Source organism: Misgurnus anguillicaudatus, chromosome 2 (genome assembly GCF_027580225.2).
Source record: "Misgurnus anguillicaudatus chromosome 2, ASM2758022v2, whole genome shotgun sequence".
NCBI lineage: Eukaryota > Metazoa > Chordata > Actinopteri > Cypriniformes > Cobitidae > Misgurnus > Misgurnus anguillicaudatus.
The window spans coordinates 18,860,710-18,886,525 of NC_073338.2; the positions used below are offsets into that span (position 1 = coordinate 18,860,710).

At 38.8% G+C, this 25,816-nt stretch overlaps 1 protein-coding gene across 6 annotated transcripts in view; it reads right to left on the bottom strand.

The window, feature by feature from the left end:
• rasal2 (RAS protein activator like 2) overlaps positions 1 to 25,816 on the bottom strand; it is a 101,092-nt gene that overhangs the window by 57,242 nt on the left and 18,034 nt on the right. For 2 of the 6 annotated variants that reach the window (XM_055201759.2, XM_055201758.2), the window contains exons 1-3: positions 24,156 to 24,937; positions 2,683 to 2,810; positions 2,193 to 2,319 (exon numbers count right to left, since the gene is read on the bottom strand). In XM_055201759.2, the coding sequence (XP_055057734.2) occupies positions 2,193 to 2,319; positions 2,683 to 2,810; positions 24,156 to 24,684 (784 nt within the window). In that variant the 5' untranslated portion in view covers positions 24,685 to 24,937. Of the gene's footprint in view, positions 1 to 2,192; positions 2,320 to 2,682; positions 2,811 to 24,155; positions 24,939 to 25,816 lie in introns of those variants that run through there. The other 4 variants (XM_055201757.2, XM_055201756.2, XM_055201760.2 and 1 more) reach the window with 3 other exon arrangements.

The window sequence follows — 25,816 nt, forward strand, 5'->3', positions numbered from 1 at the left end:
GTTGGCCACACATGATCATCACACAAACAAACAAACATTTTTGATATGAATCGAACTCAACACGCTGCCTATTTTGAATGGCCTTAGGAATCCAAAACTCTTCCCTAAGCACCTCGGCCGTGGAGTTTCTTATTGTCAAACAGGCCAAAAATTAACATATAAATAACTCTCTTCTCTTGCTCTCCGAATCTATTGGTAAAGCTTAGGAGGGTCTGAAGAATGAATGACTCTCTTAGTCACAGAGATTTGTGCATTTCTCTGACCGCTGCCTTTAGCAACCGTCCCTGAACTGCTCCCACCGGGTCAGCGTCCGCACCCCCGCGCATACTGCCACTGAATGCGAAACCAGTCAGAGGGCAGCCTCATTTATAACCCCCCTTCCCCGGGACTAGGAGAGAATGCAAAACTGTCCATAGAGACAAAACTAACACTCTTGGGTTTTGTTCCTCAGAATTACATTCCTAGATCTTCCCCCTCGTGCGAGCACGCCCCGTCCCACAGAGGGCACGGGTTCAAACATACCCCGAATATACTGTTTACTCAAACGAGTAAAAGTGCGGATTGCTGAAGAATATTTTAAGACGACTGAATGTAGAATTAAAAAAACACATCATCATTGTTTTCAACTACATCCAATACTGACACAGTAAATACTTCAAAATGCACAATAAAAATATTTGTCTGAGTTTGCTGTGTGCCAGCACCCTATTATGCAAAACAAAACAATCCACTCATGAAACAAAGAGGACGGCATGTGTATATGCAAATAATTATGCGTTTAATAGTCTTGCACAATTGGCCTTTGTTTGCTCAAATATTCTGCAGTTTTCGAATGCATGCCCAAACTGATACGTTTCACCCCTAATCTGTCTCTTTAAGCCTAGCCTGTGGCGATACCACTTTGTTATTCTGATCTTCTACTGGATTTAAGTAATGGCTAGGAATAATGGAGCTACGAATGCACCTAGCGATGCGATTTTGTTCATGATTCACCTCACACTAGCGCACAAATCCATATGATAAAGTTTGCAGTTTTAGGGTCCAGGTTTAACAACATCCTAAAGCTACAGTACATCATACAAAAGAATAACTTGAGACCGTGGTACAAGCTTTTTTTTAAACTTCAAAGCAAAAAAAGAGCATCTGACAAAAGTATTTGTTAGATATTGTAGTCTGTACGTTAGTAAAAAAATAAACGTCCACTTTTTTAAAAAATATGCTAATTTTCCAGCTTCTCTAGAGTTGAACATTTGATTTTTACCGTTTTGGAATACATTCAGCTGATCTCCGGGTCTGGCGCCAGCACGTTTAGCATAGCCTAGCACAATCCACTGAATCCGATTAGACCATTAGCATTGCGCTCAAAAATAACTAAAGAATTTCGATATTTTTCCTATTTAAAACTTTTCCGTAGTTACATCGTGAACTGAGGCGCAATGATATTATGCAGTGCCCGAAAATAGTACCCTTTATAACTTTCAATGGCAGGGGACTATTTTCGGGCACTGCGTAATATCATTGCGCCTCCTGCAGCCATGTTACAGCAGCAAAGTCCTTGATTATTACGCCAGAATGAGAGTATAGTTCCTAGCCATATCTGCCTAGAAAATCACAACTTTAAATTTTCCGTCGGTCAAGTTTAAAAAAAAAAAAATATTGAAAGTCTGGTTATTTTTGTGCGATGCTAATGGTCTAATCAGATTCGGTGGATTGTGCTAAGCTATGCTGAAGGTACTGCCGCCGGACACGGAGATCAGCTGAATGGATTCCAGAAGGGTAGAGGTCAAATGTTTAGCCCTTGGGGAGCTGGAAAATGAGCATATTTTCAAAAAAAAGTGGAGTGTCCCTTTAAGCACTCAAATTTTCCATGTGAAATGATAGGGCATAAACATGGGAACCCTGTTAAATAAAGGCTCTTTATAATATGTAAAGAACATTCTGTGATAATATAACCTTGACATTTTTAATATTGACTGAGTGAGGTCATGTCAAAGATTAAAATCAATGATACAAATCACACTTTGATGCTCCTAATCTCATATTAAAATTATGAGACTAGATTTCACAAACAGGGTCACAGCACTTCCTTTGTTATGCAACGTATTCTGAATAAATAACATATTGTTTCATTTAAGTAAGGGTGGATTATGCAGTACTGATATCATAACAGACAAGCACCATATGCATCTTACCTAACATTGAGGTTCCCTCTGGTGGATATTCGGGGAACTGTCCCTCAGAGGGCACGCTGACTGTCCGTCTCAGGCTTCGGGCCTTTGATGAGGATGCTGTGGGGCTTTCATGGATCTCGGATGGCATCTGGCAAACAAGGCAGAGTTTAGAGGTCACTGAATGGAGGTCAAATTCCAGCCGTGTCCCTTTTTACACTCTGGCTACTAATTAAGTGACCGTATAAATGAATTTGAAAGCAATCTGTCAATCACAAACAATTTCTATACATTAAGTAAATTGATTATACCTGAAAGGGAAATCGGTAACCGCACACAGTGAGACTAATGCATTTAATACAACAAGATAAATTGTAAAACTGACTGTTCAATGAAAAAGCTTTGAAGGGCTACAACAAAGCACAAACATCACTTTAACTGTCCATCTCTTCGCCATAACGGAAAGGAAAGGAGAAGAATGAGGGGATAATGTATAGGAAAGGCACACGCTCACCTCTTCCTCCTTGTTGAGCAGAATGAGCTGGCTATCGGTCAGGATGCAGTACTTCCTCTCCCAAACGCACGGTTCTGTGAACGGCGACTGGCCGCAGGAAAAGTGATGGCTGGCCGGCCCTTTCACATCTGTGCACACAGAACAGAAGACACATCTCAGAGGACATAGTATGGATTTCCACAGAGCGACACTAATGCAAAAGCACACTCTCTTCATTTTAGCACTGACTTAAACCCCAAGACTGAGGCAAGGTTTTTATTTGAAAACACGTGACCGTGCACTCATCTTGCAAAAATAGACACGAGCCCTGAGAGGGGCACAAACTCTCTTCTCTTCGTGATTTAATCACCAGCTTGCTTCAGAAAAAGATTTTAGACAAAAACACTCTTCATAAGAAAATGAGTCACACCAAACTCATTCGAAGCCTTGGTAAGTGATTTCTAGTGGGACCAAACGAAACTGCAACTGTCTTTCATTGTATGGACAAACAGGTATTTTCCTATTGGCAGAAAGCTGTCAGCTAGTTTTCTCATTGGCACACACAGGCTGTTTTTTGCTGGTCTATATTTAAGTTTTATTGAATATAGGGCTGTCACGATTATGAAATTTGGCTGACGGTTAATTGTCTAATAAATTGTGACGTTATGACGATTAATTGACTGTTTTAATGCTTTGAAATTTAATTCTCATACATTTTTTTTGTTTGTTCATGAAATAAGTTTCACACATTGTTGTGATTATCTAAATTAAATATTTTGTCTTATGTCTGTAGTGGCTGCAAAAAATCAATTCCTTACAGATCTTTAAGAATATATTTTTCACTTCCCTAAATTTGAAATTGCTTTTTTGAAAATGTATGTCTTACCTGGCAGTTCGTACTGCTTATCAAAGTTTTGCAGCATTTGTTTAAATGCTGTTTTTAACTGTATTGAATAGCTTTGCAATGTATCGCATTACACTGTCAGTTAAGGGGCGCCATCTGATACGGTCTCATTTATACAGGCTCTGCAGCTCCCCCTTGTGTTTTTTAAAGAGATGTGCAATCATTGCGGTGATCTGAAATCATCACGATGAGGTCAAACAATTGCGATGAGACGATTATTTAATCATTGTGACAGCCCTAATTGAATAAAATCATCATGTGCATTAAAGGAATAGTTCACCCCGAAATGAAAATTCGCCCACACTTTACTCACCCTCCAGCTATCTGAGGTGTATATGACTTCCTCTTTTAACCAAACACAGTTGGAGTTATATTAAATAATATCATGGCTCTTTTCAGCTTTATAATGGCTTTGGATAGTGCCCCATTTTTAAAGCTCCAAAAGAATGCATCAATTCAACAAAAACTAAACCATATTTTTTTTTAACATTGGCTCTCATGAACAGGTACGGCCGTAGTTTGTAAAGTTTGAAATATGTTTCTTTAGCTGGAGTGAACTATCCCTTTGAAGTAGACATGCTATGATTGGGTCCCCAGTGCTTTTATCAACCTAGAAAATGTGGAAAAAGATCAACCCAGTAACTTATTTTGGTAAACCATTCTCTGCAAGCATGTGAAAAAATAGGTCATTGCAATTTGGCTCCCCCTGTGATGTCAGAAGGGGATATACCACCCCTTAATCTGCACTATCCAACCACGGCACTGCCATTTAGTGCAGAGATCAGCTCATTTGCATTTTAAAGGACACACCCAAAAATGGCACATTTTTGCTCACACCTACAAAGTGGCAATTTAAAAAAAAAACATGTTATAATAAATTATCTATAAAGTATTTTGAGTTAAACCTCACATATGTACTCTGGGGACACCAACGATTTATTTGACATCTTAAAAAGTCTTGTGAAATGTCCTCTTTAAGTGAAGAGATGGATTTTTGTAACGTTGGGTCTCATGAATGTGTACGGCCATAGTTTGTAAAGTTTGAAATATGTTTTTTTACAAAAACAAAAAACAGCTGGGGTGAACTATCCCCAAAGTTATTACATTCATGATAAATGATGACTTAAGACATACAAAACATACACTTTCCACTTTGGAGCAACATACAATGATAATTCATGTACAAACCTATTTTTTTTTTATATTAGCTTAAATAAAAATTTAGTTGTATGGTGCATTGCACCCTACGGCCTGTAGAGAGCAGCGTTACATTAGTTGACAGTTCTGTTCATGATACTGTGCTCTTCCTAAATCCCAGTGGGGGGAAAAGGATATCACAGTTTCCAGGAAGCCCATAATTCTTTGCATCTCTCACGGAGAAAACAAACAGACAATGAATGTGCCAAACATCTGCTTTTTGTAAAGTAAAAATAGATGCGTACTACCATTCAGGTCACCTTTAAAACGACACCGGAAAAGGCATTTTGGGAACGGCCTCATATCGCATCTCGCATTCCAAATGCTGGAAATACTTGTCAGAAACAATTAAAGACAGAAAAGCCCAATAGTCCCCCTTGTCTATTAATTGATCATTTAGGCCTTCACTTAGCCTCATCAATCAGCTCCAGCTGACAGATCGGTTATACGGCTGACCAGAGCGAGATACAAAAAGAACATGTCAGGGTTTGAGGTCAGAGGTCACCAGCGCTGATGTCACTCTGAATCAGGAGGACTGGGCCATTAGTGGCTATACTTCAGTTTTTCCCAAGCAGCATGACTAACTATAGGGCACGCGGAGCAGAAGAAAGTGACGTAAGGCGTCTCAAGAGAGCGGGTGTGACTCGTGCATCCTAGCTAGGATTCCTTGCATATGACTAGCTTGCAAACGTTACAAAAAATCGTCAGATTAAGAGACCAAACAGAGAAAGAGAATAGTTTTTTTTCTACTTGGATACTCGATAGATAAATCAACTGGGCACTTAGTGCACAACATTTTTTTTTTTTTAACTACTTTGTGCTATTTTTAAATTGCTGGTTCATGCAGAAAAATCCATCACATAGACGTTGCATAGGGTCTTGCTGCTTTTCCAGTATCAGTGAGTTAAAGAGTCAAAAAATGGTGACATTAAACGAAAATAAATAAATTTCCAAACAATTAAAAGCCGTAAAACATAAGGTGTGAATAAGAGAGGGACACACACACACAGAGAGAGAAACAGAGAGACTTCATACTGACAACAACACAAACTGTCCTTCTATTTACTGCTTTGCAAACAAGTATACAACTGAGTAAACAGACATTCTTTAATGGGTGTTTGGGTAAGTGCTTGGAGACAAACAAGAGATACTGGCGGCGCTCCACTAGGAGCGCCTGTGGAGAGATGGAGGTGAAATGTGTAGGAGGGGCGGGAGTCAGTCCAATCTAAAGCCAGTCTGTTAGAGACGACAGCTCGCTCTCAGCGACACGGTGGCAACACATAAGCATATGGGCGGGTGAGATAAAGACCTTTCTCCTGAGATCTCATATGCTATTAGCAGACGTGTGAAGCTGTTTGGAAATAGTAGACAGCCCCATCTGACGGGAAACAATATCTTCCGTAATGATGCAAGCAGATTTCCATGACAGGCATGAGAGATCCGGAAATATCCCTGTTCTCAGTCAATCCAAAATCAACATTGATTTAAAATTGTGTCTCTATACTGCGTCACCATATTGCAAAATGCAAATATAAATGACTTCATGAATACTGCCATTGGTCAGACATATAGACGAGAACACCTGAAAGTCAATGTTATGCTTGGCTGGTTGGGATGCTCCGAAATGTTTTGACAGCGCCACAAGTGTTTAAACTTTCAAGGCGATTAGGCATACAGTTGTCTCTCATATTATACTGGAAATGCAAGTATAATTGGAAATATTTTTATTAATCATGTAAATATACATGTATGCATTTGCCAGACACCTCATACAAAGTGACTTAATGTGCATTGATCAAGCTAAAAATTTTACATGTGTGTGTTCCCTGAGTTTCGAACCCACAACCTTTGTGGTGTTAATGCAATGTTCTAGCAATTGAACTACAGTAAAACATATGTGAATACCACAGTATTATTACTCTCTACATGCATACAAATTAAGCCTTATCAGCTACTGTGCCACGTAGTGGCGCGACTGATTCATGATAGCAGAGCCCAAGCGAAATTTATTTTAGGAATTTTAATAGCATTCTGGGAAAGATTCATCGCCTCGCTGTTCTGAGGATGAGGTCTTCATCTGCGCCTGTTCATACCAGCTATGTGCAAATCACAGCGTGTCTCTTGGGAAAGGCCAGAGAACGCTGAGAATCAGAGATTTCTCGAAAACCAGCAGATGGATCTGCCTCTCGAAGGCCTTTATTCCCGCCTTTAGAAAGAAGTCAATAGTGTTTTCAGAGCCAAGACTTCTCATTTACATCTCACAGAACTTGACTTGATCGCATATGTTATGCTGATTAGACGTTGCCGGCTCATTTTTTTATATCAGTTGGGCAATAATGTGCAAAACTATGACAACTTTAGAAGGCCAAGGTTAAAGGAGGATTTTGGGTTAAATACAATGAAGGCCCTATTCACGGCATCTTAAGCATACTCGGTTTACCATAATGGACTTACAATGGAAGTCTGCGGGGCGATCGCACAATCCGGAAGAGGAAACGTGAAGCGTGTGCTTTACAGAAAAGTTTGATATTTGAGCTGCAAAGCGAGCTGCAATGCTAAACCGTCCTTTTGTGTGACTAGGTGGAGGAGTTTCTAATAATATTTTAATAGGGTAATTCCTGTGCATGGTGTCGAGCCAATGTAAACAATACTTGGACAATTACATCATATACCCTGATTTGTAACATGTGAAAGATCACGAGTTAAAATATTGGATATAATAATCATATGTTAAAGGGGGGGGGTCTAATGGTTTTTCATGCAAACTGTTTTTAGTTAATAATCTGTAAGAATGGGGCTTTATTAGTGCTGTTTATTGATTTAATTAACTTTTTTGACATTTGGGTATAAAGTGTTTTTAATGCTACATTATATGGTGTAGAGTGCTGCCCTCTTCAGGTTGAATGGAGGCTACTGCAGTTACATTTTCCTATTGGATGTTGCTGTACTACGTGACAGCAGCGGTATGATGTGACAAAAGCAGGTTCAGGTTCACCACGCCCTTGTTACGATCTCACCACACCCTTGGTACGAGCTCAGTTCGTCCCCTCTACCTCCATTGGGGTCTGCCCACTTTTCTAGCATTTTTCAAATATTGCCAGTGGGTGGAGTCAGGCTCTGACCAGGGGTTTAGTTACGCTTTAAAGAGTTAGATTTCTCATGCTAAACATGGAAGAACCATTTGGGCGTATGACGAACTATTTCTATGCAGAATGAACTTCGTCTGCGTAAGCAGTGAAGGAAGTACAGTGGAAGTCCTTATATGGGCACTTCACCCGGAATAGCGCATGCACAAAGCAACCAAGAGTCAACATGAAATCACATCATCAGAGAAGTGTGTTGTTGTTTGTGAGGGAAATTTCAGCTTGTTCAGCTTTCCAATAAACCCAGCATTATGGGAACAATGGATATAGTTTTTCCAGGGCAGCAGCGGAGTTGTGCATGTGTGTTTGTTTAACGCTGGATAAAACAACCGGGTCATGAGTCACAGGCGGTAAGTAAAACCACATCAAATGTCTGTTTTGATGGCAATCGATGCGTAAGTGCATAAATGAAACAAGATCAAACATGTAGTGAATCGTAAGTAATCCAGAGATAGTGGGATAATGTTTTGTGTGTGTCGCTTGCTCATGACTCACTCCACCTGAAAGTAGTGGTACAGCTGATCTGTCTTTTATAAATCTGATAAAACTAAAGACTCTTTAGAGATATAAAGGATGCAATATTACTTGATAGGTACTCAAGATTAGCAGAAACAGCGCATGTTATGTGACCTTCAATAATGGTAAAAACTTTAGATTTATGGGCTGTATGATATCCTCATGGATGTCCATTGTTCATCACTGTACACATTTATTTTCGGTTATGAGCAAAACGTGACAAAATGAGCGTTTGGCAATGACTTCCTTGTTCATTGAAAGGCAAAACATTTAAGTTTACCCGGAAACCTAATTACTGTGATCTTATGCTAAATATAGCAGCAGTATATAAAGACACTCCCTGAGGTGTTCAGAAAGGGGAATATGTAGTGAAGTGCATGAATGTCATTTGAAATCTAGCGTGAAAACACACATCTGTCCTGACAAAGTCCTTCATGCAGTCCTCTGTTACATAACCTCTGCAAAAACTCAATGCAACTGGAGTTCAGCATGTCCATCATCTTTACCTCAACTCATATTTTACTTCAAATATCCTGTAGATAAAAGCGCTACGTCAGCACAGACACAGAATACGGAGACTGAAAAGGATGTTACCCAACATGTACTGTCTGTGTGTTATGAGCCGTCAAGTCTGAATGTTATGCATTGCGAGATACTAATCAAATCTTGCATGTTTTGTCAGAAGTAACAAAAAGCCCACTAAACAAAAACAGCAAGCAGTGCATCTTTAGTTAGATGCATTACATTTTAAGTAATAAAGAAACTGTACCTGAGAGAACAAACCAAGCATTTCTCTGGAAGGTAAACATGCAACCACAGAACCACATATGACCAGTGTCATAATGACACACACACACACGCGCACGCACGCACGCACACGTGACACCACCCAACATCTCACTTGACGAAGTGAAAAACAAAATATTTCAGAAAATTAACTAGATGATGAGACTTTCGTCTGAATTTCACAGCAGGGTCACATGGGGCAGCACATCTGTAACTTCGAATATAATTGGTTGGGTTTTGAAAGTTTTAAAAGATGAGTTTTAACTGATAAAATGCAATTAAGTTTGTCTACTTTAAAGGATAAGTCCATTTTCTTAAAAAAAATCCAGATAATTTACTCACGACCATGTCATCCAAAATATTAATGTCTTTCTTTGTTCAGTCGAGAAGAAATATAATTTTAGGAAAACATTCCAAGTTAAAACTCTCATTTTAATGAACTTTAATGGACCCCAACACTTCACAGTTTTTATGCAGTTTAAAATTGCAGTTTCAAACGAGGCATAAGGGTCTTATCTAGCCAAACGATTGTCATTTTTGACAAGAAAAATAAAAAATATGCACTTTTAAACCACAACTTCTCGTCTTCCCCCAGTCCTGTGACGAGCCAGCGCGACCTCACGTAATACGTCCTCACGTCAAGAGGTCACAGATGACGTATGCGAAACTACACCCCAGTGTTTACAAGTGTGGAGAAAGAGGAACGTTCTGACGTTGTTGTATGTCAAATGATACTAATTAATGTTTTTGTGTTAGTTTATAGTTTAAAATGTTCCGCAAATGTGCGTTTCATATATGTAAAACGTTACCTTTCCACGTCATTACGCGATTACGTGATGTCGCGCTGGCTCGCCACACACACAGAGAAAAAAGAGAGGCCGCGGATCAAAAGTTTTCATTTTTCCTGCCAAAAATGACAATCGTTTTGCTAGATAAGATGCTTATGCCTCGTTTGAGGTCGTTTAGAGTCTTTTGAAACTGCGATTTTAAACTGCATTAAAACTGTTAAGTGTTGGGGTCCATTAAAATGAGAAAAATCCTGGAATGTTTTCCTCAAAAAACATAATTTCTTCTTGACTGAACAGATAAAGACATCAACATTTTGGATGACATGGTGGTGAGTAAATTATCTGTATTTTTCTTTTAAGAAAATTGACTAATCCTTTAACTTGACACAGCGTCTTATAAAAACAAAACAGTTGGTTTAGGATGCTCAAAACCGAATTCACTCCTTTAAATTTCCTACAGGGATAACGATCATGGGCTGGGCGTATCGGAAAGATTTAAATTGCTCCTTTTTGTTAAACATGGAAAACAAATTACGCCTTTTAAATACTACTAGGGCCTTTCAATAAAAACACCCACACAAGTGCATGTATAGTGTGAGAATTTATGAGAGATATAAAAGAGGAACGCTCAAATTATCTCCACAATAGTTAGCTGACAATGAGTACAATTTTCCCAGCGTGCAGGAAAGCAACTAGGCTACATAGCGAGTAAGACTGTAACTGGGTGGGTGTCCTGTACGAGACCTCGGTGCTCACATATGTTTGTTTGTGAAGCAGCACAGCTTGAAAACAATTACTGCAGGGTGGCTGCCAGCTGATCTGCAGGGCTGCCGGTTTGTGACCCTGTAATGGAGCTCACAAATAGCACTCAACCAAGAGGTTAGTAAAGGTTCACACAGACTCGCAGGAAGTGAGTGTGCATCTGATAAATTCAAACTGCATGTGTGATACAGAATATTGATGTGATTTGTAATATTTTAGACATGAGGTGACAGACATGTGCAAATCCTTCTGAAGAAAAACAATGACCATCATAAAAAAAAATGAAAGCCCCCTCCACATCACAATTATGTTTTTAACTACCACATCTTTAAACATTTTTATCAAAACTATGTTATGTTTGTATGTTATAAGACTGCCATGCCATTGCAAAGCACTGCAGGTTAGCTGACGCAGCTGCATGTTTGGTTCATCACGCTCAAAACATCTTGAAGTGTGATAGAGCAGCTTGGCATGTGGATCATACATCTGTGAAGGTCACGCGAGTGACAAAGACCTAGTCAGGCCTACAGTACATCTCTATGATCACAGACATCCACCGAAGGCCAGGCGCGCCTCACATGTGTCTGAGGAAGAGTAATCCAAACCCCTGCAGCCCTTCCTGGAATGTCTTCAGCTGAAGGAGAGGTCGTACCACCTGTCCTGGATGGGGTTTCAGATGAGGGGGTGCTCGGTACTGCTTATCAATGCCACCACACAAAAAAAATCAACGGCCACTGCTTTCAAACACCGCTGCCTTAGTAAAACCAAACCCCCTCACCAAAGACCCCTAAAGTTCAGAGTATAGTCTGTTTTTTATGTATACATGAACGTATGCGCACGGTCGAACGCACAGCCCTGCAAAGTATACTATTTCAACTGTATGTGTACACACACAGTCAATGCATGCTCATTGCGGCAATATGCATTGCATCTCCTGGGATACATACTACATTCTGCTGTATGCACACATGCGTGACCTAGGCGTACTATGTACACAGGGTTTCAAAAATCTGGTGGCGCACACACTCTTCTGATGATGAACACTTTGTCACATGCACTGTATGCGGACCCCCACGTACAAATAAAAAATTGGACTATAGTTAGGCCTTAAAGGGATATTCCAGGTTATTTTTTAGCGCGATGCTAATGGTCTAATCAGATTCAATGGATTGTGCTAAGCTATGCTAAAAGTAGTAGCGCCAGACCCGGAGATCGGATGAATGCATTCCAAACGGTAAGAATCAAATGTTTAATTTTAGGGGAGCTGGAAAATGGGCATATTTTCAAAAAAAGTGGAGTGTCCCTTTAAGACTACCATATATTATTTTTGCATAAGTACAATTAAATAGTTCACACAGCCATTATTTACCCAGTCATGTCAACACAACATCATAAAAATCAGACAAGGAAATGTTTTAACACAAGAAACCATCAATGACATTGGTTTACTTGCATGTTGCAAATTTCTGAGGAAAGCAGAAGTGTACGGTTTATGAGACAACAGGGAAGCGTCAGCCGTTGCAGAACTAAAATTCGCTTGCTTCTGGTTTGACATCCGTTCACAGTCAGGAGAAGAGACTGTGGCACATTTATTTTCCTTTGAAACAAATTCAATTCTGATTCCAGTTCTGGTTCCTTAACAATTCAAATATCTGATCATTGAAGAACGAAAATTACTAGAAATAGTTTTCCTGACTAAATAATGTATATCTAGACTTTCACATTGTTGGACACTAAACTACAATAATGACTTTAAGTTAAGTGAAGAAAGTTTCCAGACAGATTTATACCAATATCTCAAGAGTTTAAAGGGGTCATCTGACTTTTTTCCAAATCTGACTTTTTCCATGTTTAAGTGCTATAATTGGGTCCCCAGTGCTTCTATCAACCTGGAAAATGTGAAAAAGATCAACCAAGTAACTTAGTTTTAGTAAACCATTCTCTGCAAGCATGTGAAAAATAGGTCATTGAAAAATATGACTCCCCTTGTGATGTCAAAAGGGGATCTTATTATAATAATACCAACCCTTAAACTTGACTATCCAACCACAGCACTGACATTAAAATGCAAATGAGCTGATCTCTGCACTAAAAGGACACACCCAAAAATGGCACATTTTTACTCACATCTACAAAGTGGCAATTTTCACATGCTTTAATAAATGATCTATATGGTAATTTGAGCTAAAACTTCACATACGTACTCTGGGGGACACAAAAAAATTATTTTATTTCTTAAAAAAGTTTTGTGAAATGTGCCCTTTAAGATTGATTTGTCTTTTGCCATTAAAAATGCTCATAAGAGTCACTTGTTGGAATCATTTGCTTACTTTGCTCATTGCGTGTAACCAGCGAGGACAACACCCTCGAAAGATTTGTCATTGCATTAAATGAAGTCTGCAAACTAACAACTTAACTAAAAGATAAACTGTTTCCCCGTATTTCTGTATGTTTAGTAGAACTGGTTCTTGATTCCCTATCCTATATTCAGTACACATATAAAAGGCTCAAATGACATCACTATTGAACAGATACTCAAACATCCACTCCTGAATTGAGTGATTATACTGTGTGCTCTCGTCCAAATGGCTCTTTTCATTGGTATTATGTATGTCCTAATGCCAAATTCCCACAGTGCTTGCCAGGTGTGTGCACACCCTGACACACAAACACAAACAGATTGCTAAGATGGAGAACAGAAGATGCTTTGTGTCACTTTACCACAGAGGCTGCGAGGCTTCACCTCCTACCCTCTTCCTAATCCAAACTACACAGCGCTCAACCACCTGGTGTCCACGACAACCGTTAAACACAAACAGCTCCAACCAATGACAATACCATGACATGGAGGAAAGTGCGTGTCTACAGCAGGTACACAGTTGACGTGTGGAGAGAGAGAGAGAGAGAGAGAGAGAGAGAGAGAGAGAGAGAGAGAGAGAGAGAGAGAGAGAGAGAGGGAGGGAGAGAGACTAATCTAATCTGACCGTGATATCTATATGATGGTAACTGCAAGTAATATGGGTATATTGGTGGTATTTGAGTAGTTAATGTATAAATCATTAACACATCTAATAATCAAAGTCAAGCTTTTAACTTCAAACTAAAAATTACTTAATGAGAGAAGTCGTATACTTGGTCACAATTTTAACATTTTTAACCACAATTTATGGCTTTATTGTTTAATTTAAAACTTACTACAGTATGAAAAATGATATTTTTGAAAAATATTCACTTAATATTACATGTAGTCTAATGTGAGGCTTTAAAAGCTTAACATACAGTAATTATTAAAGAATTTGCACAATGAAATATTAAGTTTACAAAAGAATAATATCAACTATTCATATATGCACTTTGATATACACAATGATCATGTATGTAATAGGGCTGTATGATTAATTGTGCAAATGCACGTTTTCTCAATGAATGAAGTAAGGTGAAATGCCGCCACATCCAAAAGCCAGAGGGCGCTCTCGTGCAGAAACTCCAATTGTGCCACAGAAGACGTAGCATTACAAATGCTATTCCACAAAATGTCTAGAAGAACATTTACATTGCCGTTCTTCAGATTTTTTCAGGTATTTTCATGATAATAAAGAATATTTTGAATGATTTTGTTTAACGAGTGTTGCTTTTTTAAATGCACGTTATAAATGACTCCGACTAATAATGATTTTAGATTGATAAGGCCTTCTTACTGACCAAAACGCCATAGTACACGCACAAGCTGCGTACGAAACACAGAATTGTGATTTTAGACAGGTCTTTTTAATGGGACAAGCGATTTATTGTTAAAGCCCTAGTATGTAAGGTTGCAACTGAGGGGCAACCTTTCGATCTCTTTGATGAAGCCAATACGTAGGTGATTTAAACTGCAATACGCCGACAGGCCGCTAGAGGCTGACTCCAAAGGAAGTAAATTCACATAGACACCCCATGTTAAAATGCCCAACTTTACAGCAGAAAATAATATGTTTACAGCCTGGTACAAAAAGTGTTTTGGTCTTTTTAGCTAATTTTGCTTTTCATGACAACTGTGCAAAGGTGAATTTTTTGTAACTTATCCGTTTAAATTATATTAACCCTTACTGTGCGTTCACACCAGCCACGGTAGAGGCTGCAAAACTGTGCTTGAGTTTACTTGCTTCATTCGCACATGAAAGCCACGCATGAAATTCTAGTCGTTAGAGACATTAATGCGGAAATTTACGTCATGGGAGGGGCTTCTGCGACTCGCTCCCTGTAATCACATCACTACTGGAGCAAGCTCCTGATTGGTTAACGCAGTGCGACTATATAGTTCAGATTTTTCAACTTTCAGCGTTTCCCGCCACAACGCTCAATCTGTGAATTTCACGTACCATGCCGCAAGATGCCTATTCGCATCTTTGCATTGACTTAACATGTAAATCACTCGCGTTTGCCGCCTCTTCCGCGTCTGGTGTGAATTACACATTAAAGTTCTGCATTATTAAGGGCGTGGCCATTTCAGTGATGTGTGAACTGCCACTGCTGTCACTACCGTCGAGCTAGGTGGGCGTGGTTTCAGCATCCAGGCACCTCAGCTTCACCCACATTCTGCCTCCTTACCCCTTTTCTGTTATCCACGAGTGATGAGCCAAGATGGCGACGGCAGCCTCAGCCAACTATTGGCTTTAAGAAAGCTCTTCACAAACCTATGGGTGATGTCATTGACACTACATCCATATATTTTACAGTCTAAGATTTTATTTCTTATTAATCTATCGATTATTTTGTCAATTAAAGGTATAGCGGAAGATTTTCCCGAATTATTTAAAAGAACCGCCCCTCCATATTTTTTAAAAAATGCACACGCAACACTCTCCATCCTCCCGAGAGGGAACGCCTGTTAAACGCGTGCACGAGACAGAGAGAGAGCATGCAGGAGCCTAGTTCTTCTCTTCGTTCTGTTTACAAGTTGCTGTCGGCATGTTTACCGTGTCTGTGCGGTTCGTGACTCGTGCCAGGGCTAGCATCGCTAATCATAGCTTACATCAACTTTTACTAGCAGTGATTTTAAATGGATTTCTCCAAATAGCATGACAAAATGTACCTTTCCAGTAGAAACTTCGCGTGAGAAGCCCAACCTGTCCTTTTAGCTCACGCCAGCGGCCAGCGTGTGAAATAGTCTCCCATAAACACTCTGGTCTTGTTTTTTTCTTTATAGTCCTTTCTCTTCTTGTCATACAATTCGTAGACACTTTTTCTCTTGCGACCCTCAGACATTTTGAAAAAAAAACACAGCAAGATCGCGAGCTTCAATGAATGGTTGAAACCGTAGCACAACACACATACACATGAAAGTGCGCATGTGCAGAAAGCGAACCTAGAGGCGAGCACGTACGACAGTTATACGTCAACATATAATCAGAATGATTGACATCTGGGATGACCAATAACAGAGGTGATCCACCCGGAAAACGAAAATCTTCCGCTATACCTTTAATCTATTAATTATGATTTGGATTAGCTGATTTTTTTGACTTGCCAATAAATAATTAGTAAAACTACAATTAGTATTTCAAACTTTTACTATATAATTTTCTAAAAATACTTAAAGGAATAGTAATTCTGTCATCATTTATCCACGGTCAGGTTTTTACAAACCTGTATAAATTTCTTTCTTCTGATGAACACAAAAGGAATATATTTTGAGAAATGTTTGTAACCAAACCATTCGTGGACCCCATTTACTTTCATAGTATTCTTTTTTCATACTAAGGAAGTGAATAGGGTCCATGAACGGTTTGGTTACAAACATTTCTCAAAATATCTTCCTTCGTATTCATCAGAACAAAGAAATTTATGTGGGTTTGTAACAACATAAGAGTGAGTAAATGATGACAGAATTTTCATTTTTGGGTGAACTATCCCTTTTAGTTTTCAAAATTTTCTAATATAAAAAACGCAAACAACACTTTAGGGCATCGTGTACCATTAATGCCACATAAATTCTACCTAACATTGGGAAAACTTCACTAAAGTTATGCATAAACAAAGCTTTAGGTTGAAGTTATCACATATTGCATTTTTCGTCAATACCATGCTGCCCTACTGCCTAATACAGTAATAATGTGTCCGATCAACGCACATTTTCAAAGCCAACGTAATAGATGACATCAATGTCTCTAGCAGCCCTACATGTATGTTGCAATATTTTAAGGTCATTGCGTTCACATGCAACTTATTACTCTAAGGTATTGCAGCAAATACAGTACAATGGCAGAGTCCAAAGCAGGGCAAAGTTATTGTATAGCACATAAAAATGAATAACAGCAAGACATTTACAGACATATCAATACCCATCTCTTAACTTGGGAAGGTAATTCATAAACCTTTCAAATTAGCAGCTTTAATTGGTGTCTGGGGAGATGAGGGGGTTGGGTCTACACACACAGAGGAAATGACTGCAATTAACAGATTGAGCTGTGATTGCAGCTCTGTGAGGATGCGTTTCTAGCTTCCAGCTGGAGGAACAAAGTGAGGATGCTTAGGGGAAGTTGCGACTTTGTTTTGACACAGTTGGTTAAGCAGGATGTACTGTAGTGGGCTGGGTTAATCAGTAACCTAGGACAGTAGCCGGTCTGTGAGAAACAGCTGTTGACTGCGGGGCGAGGTGGGGTGCTGCTCTCGTCTTACCATCGATGACCCCGGGACACGAGGAATGACGTGCCACCACATATGAAAACAACACACATCGATTTGACACAAAAACACGTAGTGCAACAAACATTAATATTTCGCCAGATACTAAAAGCGTAATTAGAAATGAAATATTCACATTAAGTCTAAAGCAAAGACAGTGGAACATAAATTCACACTACAAGACCACATGCTGCTAAATTGATTCACTTTCTCTTTAAACGTGCCTTAGAATTCAACTTTAATGATGTTCATGAATATTAAAAGCTTTTAGGTCATTTCTCAAAAGCAAAATAGGACAAAATGCAGAATGGGGGTTTGGGAGGGTATATGCCATAACAGTGACAGGAGAGTGCTTTTTGTCATTTATAATTCACATCAGCAGTACAAGCATTTCATACTGTGCCACTGTAGAGCCTACACACATAAAAATGAAGGTGCCTCACGATGCCATAGAAGAATAATTTTGTGCTGAATGGTTCCACGAAGAACCTTTTTATATCTAAATAACCTTTCGGTTTGAAAAAAGGCAGAGGTGCTGTTAGGTCACTAAATTGACAGCATTAAGTGAAATTAATAACAGCTCACATGAATTTACTTTTATTGGCCACACTTGCATTATTGTGCAACTGAACAGGAATTTTGATTGACATGTGCCAGGCCTGACTATGTTGACATGCTCTTCCGGTCAAAGGTTTAGGGTCAATTGACTAAAATGTTTTTCATGATCTTAAAGACCTTCTGATCTGTGTGTGTGTCGGACATTTGACATTAGATACTTGAATAATAATACATTTTCTTTAATTACAAAAAAAAGTTTTTAAAATTTTTGAAATGGATAACTTGAACCAAATAACGAAGAAAAAGCAGCCATTTGTTTAAATGCACAAAATTTAGTCAATCCGACTGAGTTTAATCTGATTGCAGGTTACGACATAACAGTTTACATGCACCCTTAACATTGCAATCTGATTAAAATGTTCGTTTCTATAAAATCCGAAACGAACATCTGTGCAAGCGCACAGCCAGGGTTGCCAGATTCGTGTATCAAAACCATCCGAATGGACGTTCAAAACCAGCCCAAAAGCACCCCAATGACTATTTACAGCCCAAATACCAATAACTAAGCTACAAAATCATTTCATCTTTAACCCGCAAAAAACAACTGGTGGAAACAGTTTAAACAGTAGCACCTAAAGTAAAAAAAAAAAAGAGGACTTGGCAACGCTACGCTGCGGACATCATCTATGATCGAGTTCACGCTTTATCTCTGGATAAAAGTCAAAACTGAGTTGAAAAAAGTTGTTCTTAAATGCACAATGCTATTTTATTACTTTAAGTAGCCGAGTGTTTTAAAAGTATATATAAACGCTGCAGAATTCGCGTGTACAGCAGGTGACCCTATTAACGTTACCTTAATATTGCGTGATGCTATTGCCTTGCTATTGCGTGTTTCTGTGACGAGAATCATATATGATATAAGAGGTAAATATAATACGTGAACTTGGAGCAAAAATGTTATGCGCATGTGCACAAGGTATTTTTGCAACTGATTGAGAAAATACTACGATTCACGCGTTTACATGCATATTTTTCTCCTGCGGATCGGATCACATGGGAGTACACCACCCCCTTCAATGCAATCCAAATTTGCATCCGATCGTCCTCAATCATATTAATTAAGGTGTTTACATGAAGACTTTTCAATACGATTGAGCCATCAATACGGTTACAAACGGATTATTTGGTTGCATGTAAACATACGTAATGTGAGTCAGAAGCTAGGTTTACATGCACAAAATTTTGTCAATCTGACTGAATTTAATCTGATTGCAGGTTACGACAGTACATTATACAAGCACCCTAAACAATACAAGCAAGGGTTGCCAGATTCACGTATAAAAAAACATCCCATTGGACATTCAAAACTAGCCCAAAATCAGCCCAATAACTATTCACAGCACAAATACCAATAAATAATAAACGAAATCCTTTCATCTTTAACCCGCAGAAAAATATCAACTCACTGAAACGGTTTAAAAGTAGCCCAAATCTGAACTCGAAACAAGCAGAGGACTTGACAACACTGAGCAGTGAGCACAGCATCTCTCGTTAAGTTCATGCTTGAAAATATACAAAGTCAAAGTTGAGTTGGAGAAAGTTGTTTTTAAGACGTTTCAGATATAGGCAATGAAAACACAACGCAATTTCATTGCTTCACGTAATGTTATAAAAGACATGAACCCTGCAGAATGTACAGCGCGTGACCCTATTACCTTAAAGGTGCAGTGTGTAATTTAATGCAAAATATTATACAAAACTATATGATCAGGGGTGAATAAAGACTTTTCATAATGAACCGTTATGTTTTTATTACCTTAGAATGAGATGTTTTATCTACATACACAGAGGGTCTCCTTACATGGAAGTAGCCATTTTGCGCCGCCATGTTTCTACAGAAGCTCTTAACAGACAAACTTTTTTACGAAGTTGTCTCCAACGATGTGATGTTTGTTCAGTGGCAGCTACCGTAGCTTCTCTATGCCTTTCAAAAGCGAGGGGTGAGCAGTGGACTGAGCCGTTGGTTGCAATGCAAAACCTCACCACTAGATGCCGCAAAAATGTACACACTGCACCTTTAATAAAAAGCGTGTTGGCACTGCCTTGCTATTGCATGTTTCTGTGACGAGAATCACGTGATCCATAAATAAGAGATAAAAATAAGACATGAACTTCAGAACAATTCCTCTGCGCATGTGCACAAAATATTTTTGGATTCGACTGCTACACCACTCCTTTCAATACGATCGAAATTAGCATCTAATCGACCTCAAACGTATTGATTAAGGTGTTTACATTAAGACACTTCAGTCCAATGGGTCATAAATCCAATTATAAACGGAATATTTGGTTGCATAACAATTAATTGTGATTAATCTATTGCAGAATAAAGGTTTTTGTTTACATCATGTGTGTGTGTACTGTGTATAATAATTTTGTATAAATAGATACACACACATGCATGCATGTATATATTTAAGAAATGGTTTACATGTGTATATACATCTGTATATTTATGTATAATTTATATTATATATAAATATTTTATATATAAATAAAATTATACATGCATGTGTGCATATTTATATACACACAATTATTATTCACAGTTCACACACATATATGATGTAAACAAAAACCTTTATTCAGCAATAGATTAATCGCGATTAATCGTTATGTAAACCTTTATAAAAGCAAACTTTTCTGGAAACACTTCAGCAGATTTTGAAGTTGTCCTCTGATTGGTTGAATTTCTAGGAGATGTGTGTCGCGATCTTTAAATGGCTCGACCGGAAACAACACAAAGCCGCCTGATCGAAGATGAAAGCTTTCATGTTTACATCGGTGACAATATGCTTCATCAAGACTGAATAAGTGCTGCATGTTTAAAACTATTCATGGTATTTTAACTTGTTTGCCATTTTTGTTATAAAGTTTAAAGAGATTTGTGAATGATGATTGCATACTGGTCTGTTATTGTGACAACATCCCCAAGTTTCTGTTCCACATTTACAATGTCTGTGGTGTTTTAATTAATGTGTGCATTGTGCACCTTGTGTGGATAGCATGCACATATTTATGATGTCTTGTTACCATGTTTATTACTCAAAATAAAAGGTAAATAAACAACTGTGTGGGCCTATTGTTATTGATGTAAATGTGCATTTCAGTGATATAGCCGTGAGAGGGTTTTAATTATCAGCATTAATATTTAAATATGGATTCAATGCCTGGGAAAAAGTACTTCAACATCAGTGAAAATCAATTTCACTTCTTTAAATATGTGCACAGCTAGCAAGTGTCACTGTTACTTAATTCACCACTAGCCAAGCGTTATTGTCACATAAAAAGGTCATGTGTTTGTTACAGCCTGACATCTGTCATGTTAAATAATTTGCATCGCTGGTATTCTGTCCTCCGCTGTGTTTCAGACCGGACGGGCGCTAGAGCTAAGGCACATGGCGCACACCCCTTTGTTCGCCTCACAAGTCCGACACTCCACCACTAAGAGATATTGTTACATATTTAAATAGGTTGCCGTCAACATGCCTGGAAAATTTGCATTTCTCTCATGAACTCCCTCTACTTCCTCCCAGCAGGAATATACCACACGCCTCCTGTGGGTGTATTTGCAACACCTGTAAATGCCTGAAATCTTGAAGGATTTAGGTGTTTGTTGCTATTACAAATAAAAAAAGTACAGTTCACCCAAAAATGGGATCTATAAAACGTCTATGCTTTTATCTTCTATACACAAGGGAAATGAACATACCGCATAAACAACAAGACTGAGAATTTAACAATATAAGTCTTCAACCTGACACTGATTTCGAACTGTATTTTCAATGACACAGAGTAAATAATGTCAGAATTGACCTCTAGATTCCAAGTTATCTCGAGCAACGAACAGCAGCGCCCCACTTTCAGGTGCAGGTCTATATGATTTCCCCACCCACTGTTTTTCTGTCAGGTTGGGGCATTCCTGGAGGTTTCACACCAAATCTAAATGAGAAATCTCCACTTATGTACCAAAACCATTGTGCTTTAACATAGGAATCTGCTTTATTGAAGACTCTCTCCCTTCAAAACTCCCTTCTGATGAGACCTCTGAAATGGAAATGCTTAGTGCTTTCTCATGACTCCCGCAGGCCACCTCTGCTCCAGCCTTTCAAAGGGTAATAAGGTTAAGAAGTGGCAAGCCCACAATCTTTGTGTTATGGCAGGAACATGTATTTGCATACAAAAGGAGGTGAACGAGCTCCCTCCTACATTTCTAAACGAAAAACTTGGAATGGTTGGCCTTAGGTGGGGGTGAAATCCATGGACCCCTTAGGTTTGTTGACACAAACTCCAAACCAACCACTTGGCATTCGTGCTTTAAAGGTTGCAACTGTGTCAAATCCAAGTCGAAAGCAATAATTTACTTTAATATTGCCAGTGTAAATTGAAAGAGATTGTGTCTACAAAATAGATGCTAGATGATTAGCATTTATGCTAATTGTGACAGGAATCAGGGCTCCAGACTGCCACCAAATGGTGGCATTTTGCCGCCAAAATTTGAGAGTGTGCCACTGAATTTTACATCGTCGCACATGTGCGACCAGTTAATTTGACCTTTTTTTTGTGATCTATCATTAAAGTATTTACTAGTAGTAATACAGTGGAAATTAGAAGAAATGTGAATATTATCATGTTGATTTACGGTGTGTGCCCTTAAATTTTCTGGTTGTGCCCCTAAAATTTTCAGTTGGGGGCCACTGTGCTCCTGATGAAAAAAGTTAGTCTGGAGCCCTGGGAATGTTACGGTAATAGAGGGTATGTACGTGACGTCACCTTCGGCGAAAAGGACTGCGATTACGCCCACTGAGTGGCAAAGGACAGAGCAGCAGCATTTGAGTACAGCGAAAACACGGGGAAAACGCGTTTACATGGGAAAAGCTGTTGTGCGATAGACTGTACCAACAGATTAACAAGAATTCGGAGCTGTCGTTTTACAGACTGCCAAAAAACACCGAAAGGAGAAGTAAATAGATTGTTCATGCCAACGTCCACAGACCAGGTGGGTTGACAAGTTGCTAGGGTCTCTATCAAGCAGAGGTTTTACTTTCTATTTTACAAGTATTTTTTCAAGTATTTGTATTTTATCCGTGTTTTTCTTTGGAAAACATACATTCCAAAGCTTATTATCATAATTTTTATTCTATTACATTTCATAAATACACGTTTGTTTTACATTTAATATTTAAGTACATTAACGTACTTTTACTCAAATAAAAGTACACAATTTTAATGTAATTAGGTATTAAATAAATTTTAATATGCAATATTAAAGAATACACAGTATGATTCCATGCTTTAGAATGTAGTGAAGTAAAACTTTTCCCAATACAAACACACTAATAAAGCACAGATGCTTGGAAAATGTGACTAATGTAACTAAGTATTGTCCACTTCTGCTATAAAGTCCAACTAAATTCAATTTAATCTGATAATAGTCAGTTTTACTGGCATTTTCGCAGCAGCCTCTATGAAAACGAGCCATTTTGTTAAACGTTTGCCACTCAACAGTGCGAGCTCCCACGTGGTCATGTGGAACAGGGACGTCAATGCATATCCTCTATAGGAACTGAAAATGTAAAGTGGGAAGTGAAACTAAAACAAAAAGGGATGGCTGTTATCTTTAAATATGTTGGACTAAAAAAATAATTATTAATATGAATGCTTTCGGTTTAGTGTTTACAGGTATAAACTGAGCGTAGACTCAAACAGCATATAATCAAGAGTTGTGAAAATACAAAATACTGTGTTTCAAATGTGATCAAACCCTAAATCCAAGATGGGACATACATTTCTCAAAAATTAAGCAAGCTGCTTCTCACAGCTGGGGCGTGACTCGGCATGACTGGATTAAAACGAAGAGACGCCTCACTCGAGTCAAATGATCACTTACATCATTGCTAGTAACATAAATGACACATCAGTCCAGAAAGTGACTGAACCAAATTTTAGCCAAATTAATAGGGAGGCCTGTCCTGCACAAGATTCCAGTTGTCTTCCAGCTAAAACATTACCAAAGTACTACTAGAAAACATGTGACGCTTACACAAATCTGTTTTCCAACACAATCTAGTCTATAGTATGAAGAGCCTTTAAATATTAAATCAAACATCCTACCGTCTTCTCCATCCGCAGCTTCAGTAGGGGCATTTAAAATTTTGCTAATTTGTCTCGACATGGACAGCAGAATTCCTGAGAAAGTGAAAGAACTTTGTTCCCGCCTGGATGTTGGAGGTTCTGTACGAATTTCGCTCCCTGATCCTGATTCAGAGGCAGACTTCTGATAAGAAATCGAGCTTCGAGATAACCAGTCCCGCTGAAGATTAGCATGCTCCATTAGGACCCCGCAACTGGTCACGCACTTCGGATCAGGAAGACTGTTGACCCTTGAGATTGTGGGATTGGCTGAAGCGGTTCTGGTAGGTCGGGACCATGTCATGCTCTGTGTTTGCAATTCCCGTCCAACCAGGACCCTTCTGTCCCGTGCGTCTAAGGGTTCCTCGGGGGCCGAATTGGATCTGTGCTTTAGCCAGGGTCTGCTAAGGAGACGCCAGCGCTGAGAACTCTCCCTGCCAGTTGAACAGCGAGATGGGCTCCAGTTTGATCCCGTTTGCTCTGCCGGTGTGGCCTTCTGTTGTAAACTCATGATGATCAGTGAGGAACGACCAGTCAAATAGGCACAAAAAGCTTAATGTTGCGTTCTCCTTTGTACAAATGAAAGGAAGGCACGATCAATTTCACACAACGACAATCTCATCGTAGTCTCGTTTCACTGAGCTAGGCCAGAGCTAACAAAGTAATTTGAATGTAATAATGTAAATTCCCTTTGTTGTAACATGCTGAGCAAACGTCTCTTGTTTTCTCAGCATGCAGCAAGACGTCCACTGGCCACCACTTCCTGGATTTGGGGTTGCTGCTAGGCTTTGTGGGAGGAAATAGGTGTCAGAAATAGATGCGCGTAGAAACACGTTGCCTCACTACTACCCAATCAGCTTTTGTGCTGCCTATCCAAGGGCCCCAAATCGTGGTTGATCTCACCAATAACACGCAACTACAATCAAGCCAAAAAGCAGGCCAAAAAGTACCCTGAATTCAACGAACGTGGTTATTCTGCCCTATGTCAACAGAATGTACGTCATACAGCTTTAGGCAAATTCTGGTTAGTGATGAGAAGATTATATAACAGGTAACAACTGCTTACAAAGAAAACAGAAATGTTGCTGATAATGACAGAAACCAACAAGCAATTGTTTGTGGATTTCCCTGAAATCTGTTATGTAATAGAGGACAAAAAGCAGAACAAATATGAAGGTTTCTTATTCCAGATTAATTACCTGATCTTACAAAAGAGGCCAAATAAAGACTTAGTTATTTTAATCTTAATAAACCTACAATGAAAATCCCTTTAATGTTGATAAAAAACCAATAGGATGGCAGCATCACTTCAGCACACCCATATCTGTAGACTCAAGAGAGACTAATAATGAACCAATCAAAAACAAGTTTAATAGTTTCAATTTAGATATATTCTAAATAAAGAGTTTTAATGTTATATTAAAGTGCATTTGGTATTTAATAAATACCTAAATTAAGAAAAATTGGCTTTGTGTTAAATGGAATAAATCTTAAAAGTTAACAATGAATATTAAAACATATAACAAGCAACATTGGTCTCATAGACAACCACTTTAAACACAGACACTATGGGTCAGTGTCCCGGACAGGATTTAGCTTAATCCAGGCCTAAGTTTTTACAAACATACAAAAAACAAAACTGG